This window comes from Hippocampus comes, unplaced genomic scaffold, assembly GCF_001891065.2.
Source record: "Hippocampus comes isolate QL1 unplaced genomic scaffold, H_comes_QL1_v1.1 scaffold175, whole genome shotgun sequence".
Taxonomy (NCBI): domain Eukaryota; kingdom Metazoa; phylum Chordata; class Actinopteri; order Syngnathiformes; family Syngnathidae; genus Hippocampus; species Hippocampus comes.
In genome coordinates, this window is record NW_017805556.1 from 446,389 (window position 1) to 451,927 (window position 5,539).

The following is a 5,539-nucleotide window of genomic DNA, read 5'->3' on the forward strand; positions in this document are numbered from 1 at the left end:
GCATTAGGGGGCGGGGGAGCCATAGGTTCCCGACCCCTGTGCTAAACCATTAGTCAAACGCTGTCATGTCTTCTGTTGTTATTACACAATCAAAAATCTCTTTACTGTTACTAGTGTTCGTGCCTCAATATGGCTACGCTCGTGGACGCAATACAACGACCTCAAATGCGTCTTCGTTCAATGTTGTCAACTAATATCCGGATTAATTTTATGCAAATTTTCCTCAATTCTCCTGAGAAATTTTCATAAAATTTTGAAAAACCCGGAAGTCCGGGAAAATCCGGAGGACTTTCATCTCTGGGCGCAATCTACAATGCCTCCACTAGATGTTGCTACGCTCCTTATGTTCAACTCGAGAGGCGTGCATTCAACTCGAGAAGAGGCGAGGAAATCACAAAATAAATTCTATATCCCCCCCTACAGAATTTATTTTGTGATTTCCAAGCTTGATTTTTTTTTCGTAGTTTCATTGAAGTAATAATTAAGTTACGTTTTTCAGAGGCGGCCATGAACGCCTCTCGAGTGGAACGGAAGTAGAGAAGGCACGAGACGGACGGACAAAGACGTACAGTACCTGTATTTGTTGAGACTGTGAAAACCATTATTAAAGTCTGCGTTTAAAAAAAAATAAAAAAACCACAGCTCTCCTTTTTCCAACAAATATAGGTGAGTCTTTGTCCGTCTCCGTGCCTTCTCTTCCGTTCAACTCGAGAGGCGTTCATGGCCGCCTCCGAAAAACGTAAATTCATTCTTACTTCAATGAAACCACGAAATCACAAAATAAATTCTGTAGGGGGGATATAGAATTTATTTTGTGATTTCCTCACTTGATGTTCTGTTTTGATGCATTATTTTCAATCTTCGTAGTTTCATTTAAGTACAGTAATAGTTAATTTACGTTTTTCAGAGGCTGTCAAGAACGCCTCTCAAGTTAAATGGAAGGAGCGTAGCACCATCTCGTGGAGGCATTGTAGATTGCGTATATTTTTCGCAGGCGGTCTTGAACGCCTCTCGAGTCAAACTGAAGAACAGAAGGCACGGAGACGGACAGACTTACCTGCACTTGTTGAGACTGTTTTAAAAAAAACAACACCACAGCTGTCCTTTTTTCGGAGCCGCAACAAAAACGCATTTAACAAAGCACAGTTCACTGAACCAACAGCAAGTTATAACATTGGAAGCATCTCTCCAGGAAGGAGCCATCTTGAAGTCGATGTATTACCGTAATGACCATACACAAGATGCACCGGATTTTAAGGCGCTCGGGGAGCTTTTAAGAAAATGGAAGACTTTTTGGTGCGCCCTATAGTGCGGAAAATATGGTAATGATGTTTGAACTCAGATTAGGTAACAGTTTTGACATTTGGTCATGATTTTTTTGTCCAAAATAGAAATCTTACCAGGTCTGCATATTTTTTGCACAAAGCAGCCAGTTTTTCTTCAGGTGTGGCTAAGGAATTCAATGCCTGCATAAGTAACACAACCTCCTTCCCTGAAATGGAATAACAAAAAAAACTATGAACAAGAGTATTTCACAACAATGGGCACACTACCTCATATCATAGCATCCATTTTATTATATTTCATTTCAAATAATAAAAAACAAATGGAACTTAGACATAGAGCAGCAGTGCCCAACCAGTCGATAGGGGTTGACTGGTAGGATGCAGACTGGTCTCAAGTCGTTTTTAATATTATATATTTTTATGTTGGTGTGCACTGCACCCTATCAGTTTGACTTTCACAGAAAAAACATCCCTCCATCCATTTTATGATCCGTTAATCCTTACAGGGTTCATGAGGCACGCTGCAGCCTATCCCAGCTGTCTTCGGGCAGTAGGCAGGGTACACCCTGAACTGGTTGCCAGCCAATCGCAGACACAAAAAAAAAAACAAGTAAAAACTAAAGAGTAGGTCACCTTTAACCTACAGTGGCGCATGACCTGAATCACACGAAGTTGTTAGCAGTCTGCTATTGCAGCTAGCGATCAGAGCTGTTGAGATATATCAATTTTTTTTGTTTATTCTCAACTCAACTGGATTTATAGAGCACTTTAAAACAACCACCGCTGTATACAAAGTGCAAGACATGGAGCAAAAATTACATATACAACAAACTATAAAACAATAAATTAATCACAAAGACAGGAGAAAGCAAAAAAACTGAAAAACTAAATATCAAGTCTCATGCTGAGTCAAAAACCAAAGAATAAATATGACTTTGAGACAAGTAGTGAACAGGCCTGAGGATTTCAGAAATTAACAGAAACCATTTTTCAATCCCATTGGATGACCCAATTTGAAACCACGGTAACCAATTTTGGGTTCCGTAAACGTTCATCATGGGAACCCATTGTTCTATGGTGACTGATATTCATAATCAAGAATTCTGACACTCAAAAGTATAATATTTAAAGGGTAAATGTTTGAAAACTATGCATGAACAATGAACATAATTACATCAGCTGCGGTGTACTCCAGGTTTATTCAATAAAATAAATGGATCAAAATATGTTGTTTATCACTTTTATTGTACTCATATGGCATCATGAATACAGCGTACCACAAAATCTGGCTATATACCATGGGCCACAAGTAAACCTGAAACCGTTAACATGATTATGTGTGTGTACTATTTGTATAAATAAACATAATATCAATGGCTACTCACCCACTTTATTTGTACAAAAGCAGGTAATCAGAATAGAATGATTAAAATCATGTGATGAATCTTTTTAAAAATGACCGTATTACTATATATAGACTTATAATATTGATATGGCTTGACGTCCTCTTTGCAACCCCAAGATGATGCACCGTGTAATCTTCTACCAATTTGACCAAAGAATCTACCACACGTCATTGTTAGTTCTACCGACAGTTAACATTAGTATTACTACACCTTGTGGCGAAGGTTTTATTCATAAAGTTACCATGTCTGCAACGAGTAAATGATAGAATAACTAAGACTGTTTCATAATATTTTTCAAAGCGATTAGCCTTTAGATCCAATGACCAACTTCAATACTTGCCTCGGAACCATGCCTCCCGTCGTCTCTCTCTTTTGTGTTTTGTGCATACATTACAGGTGAGTTTCGTGATACGCCCTTCTTTGGATGATTCGAATGAAAAAAAACTGACTGGCATTCCCATTTCTTAAATGTTGTAAGTAATAAAACTTTTGTTGTTTTTTTTTTGCCGCCATCTCACTCCGTCATCCGCGCACTTTCTCAGCGTGCAGACTAAAATAGTAACCGGCATGTGCACATAACGTTATCTGTTCCGCCCCCCACCACTGAAAAAAAAAAAAAAAAAAAAAAAAAAGAACACGACAAACAAACACACCACAAACACACATTCGGGCACAGTGAAATCACGTTGATCACATAGGAGAGATTCTATTGCGTACAGTCAACTAGTGCGCGGTGATTTTTATGGGAAACGATTTTTCGGTACCGTATTTTCTGCACTAAAAGGCGCACTGGATTATGAGGCGCACCTTCAACGAATGGCCTATTTTGTAATTTTTTTCATATATTGGATGCAATCTACAATGCATCCACTAGATGGAGCTACGTTCCTTCCGCTCGACTCGAGAGGCGTTCATAACGATTACTTCAATGAAACTACGAAAATTGAAAATAATGCATCAAAACAGAAAATCAAGCAAGGAAATAAAGAAATAAAAAAAATTATAGCCTCCCCTACAGAATTTATTTTGGCATTTCCTTGAGCGTAGCTCCAACAGAACGATCAGATGTCCAGTCTCCTACATTTTACTAAATGTAGGAGACTGGACTGTCTCAGAAGTGTTTGTTATTTATTCCTTTGTTGTGTATTGTATTCACAAACGAGGAAATGACAAAATAAATTCTGTAGGGGGGGGCTATAGAATTAATTTTGTGATTTCCTCGCTTGATTTTCTGTTTTGATGCATTATTTTCAATTTTCATAGTTTCATTGAAGGAATCGTTAATTTACATTTTTCGGAGGCGGTCATGAACGCCTCTCGAGTCGAACAGAGGAAGAGAAGAGAACAGACCTACCTCAGCAATGACAATGTAGGACACCAACCCACTATGACGTGTGCTCTCAGTGCTAGTGGGAATACATGGACCAAATAGGTAATATTATTGTGCATAATTTACAGCACGGCACATCATTAAATTGCAAACAGTAACGCTCGGCTAATTACCACAGCCTGTATAGCTTATCATTCTTGTAATCCTGATGAGTCTCGTCTCAATTCCATGTCTGGCCGTTCGGGCATAACATAGCCGCATCCTGAGCATCTGGATCCCCTCAGATAAGTTTGAAACATCACTTTCCGAATCAATTTCTGACTGGCTTTGAACACTTTCCGAATCGATTTTTGACTGGCTTTGTAAACTTTCCATAGTGAGCCCTGCTATTGTTGTCCTTGAAGTGGAGTCACACTTCTGGGCATGTCGCTCATCCGGATCTCATTTTGAAAATAATATTACTTTGTCCATCCATCCATCTTCTTTATCCTCACAAGGGTCGCGGGGTGTACTGGAGCCTATCCCAGCTGTCTTCGGGCAGTAGGCGGGGGACACCTTGAACCGGTTGCCAGAGAATCGCAAGGCACACAGAGACAAACAACCATCCGCACTCACATGGGACAATTTTGAGTGTCCAATCAGCCTGTCATCGATGTTTTTTGGAATGTGGAAGGAAACCGGAGTACCCAGACAAAACCCACGCATGCACGGGGAAACTCTGCACAGGAAGGTCGGAGCTGGAATCCATCCCGGTACCTCTGCACTGTGAGGTCGACGCGCTAACCACTCAACTACCGGGCCACCCTTTTAACTTTGTCAAATATATGAAAGAAATTATTTTTTCATGCTTTATTTAATGTATTTTGTTTAATTGTGACATGAAAATATTTCATTTGAGATTTTGTAAAATTACTTCTCACTTGACCTTTAACTATTTTATTCCCCATGACATGTAAATATGTCAAGAAAAGCCACTACAACCACCTACCCATGATTTATTTTTTTTGTCTTTTTTTTTTGCGTCATAGAGTGCAGAAGAGTCTGACACAGCCTTTGACTCAAGATCAGGCCTGACTGTCTTTTAAATCATTTCAAAGCTGTCCAGCAGGTGACAGCGGGTGTAGGGGAGAAGCCAACATCATGTTGCAAAACAAGCAGAAGAGGAGGGATGCATGGGCGCAGTTCAGGAGTCAGGTGCAGTCGCGAGGATTGCTTTTGGGGAAGAAAATCTTCCACCATGACGAGGGAAATGGAGTTGCTCAAAGCAGCAGCACACTTTTGTCCGCGCGCGCGCGCGCACACACACACACACACACACACACACACACACACACACACACACATTAATTGCAGGGTGAAGGGCACACACACATGCACGCGCAATATATTGCAGGGTGGAGGGGACACACGTGCACACACAGTGCTCTTACACATGCAAATATACACATGCACCAGTGTTGTGGTCCTCGAGCCGGTCCTTGGCCTCGAGGACCGGCTCCCCGACCCACAGGCGGGCC

At 40.6% G+C, this 5,539-nt stretch overlaps 1 protein-coding gene across 2 annotated transcripts in view; it reads right to left on the reverse strand.

Annotated features, from left to right (window-relative positions):
* The window catches only part of txlng (taxilin gamma), a 59,876-nt gene that overhangs the window by 33,984 nt on the left and 20,353 nt on the right, over positions 1-5,539 (reverse strand). For both annotated transcript variants that reach the window (XM_019879849.1, XM_019879850.1), the window contains one exon: positions 1,401-1,492. In XM_019879849.1, the coding sequence (XP_019735408.1) occupies positions 1,401-1,492 (92 nt within the window). The remainder of the gene's footprint in view (positions 1-1,400; positions 1,493-5,539) is intronic.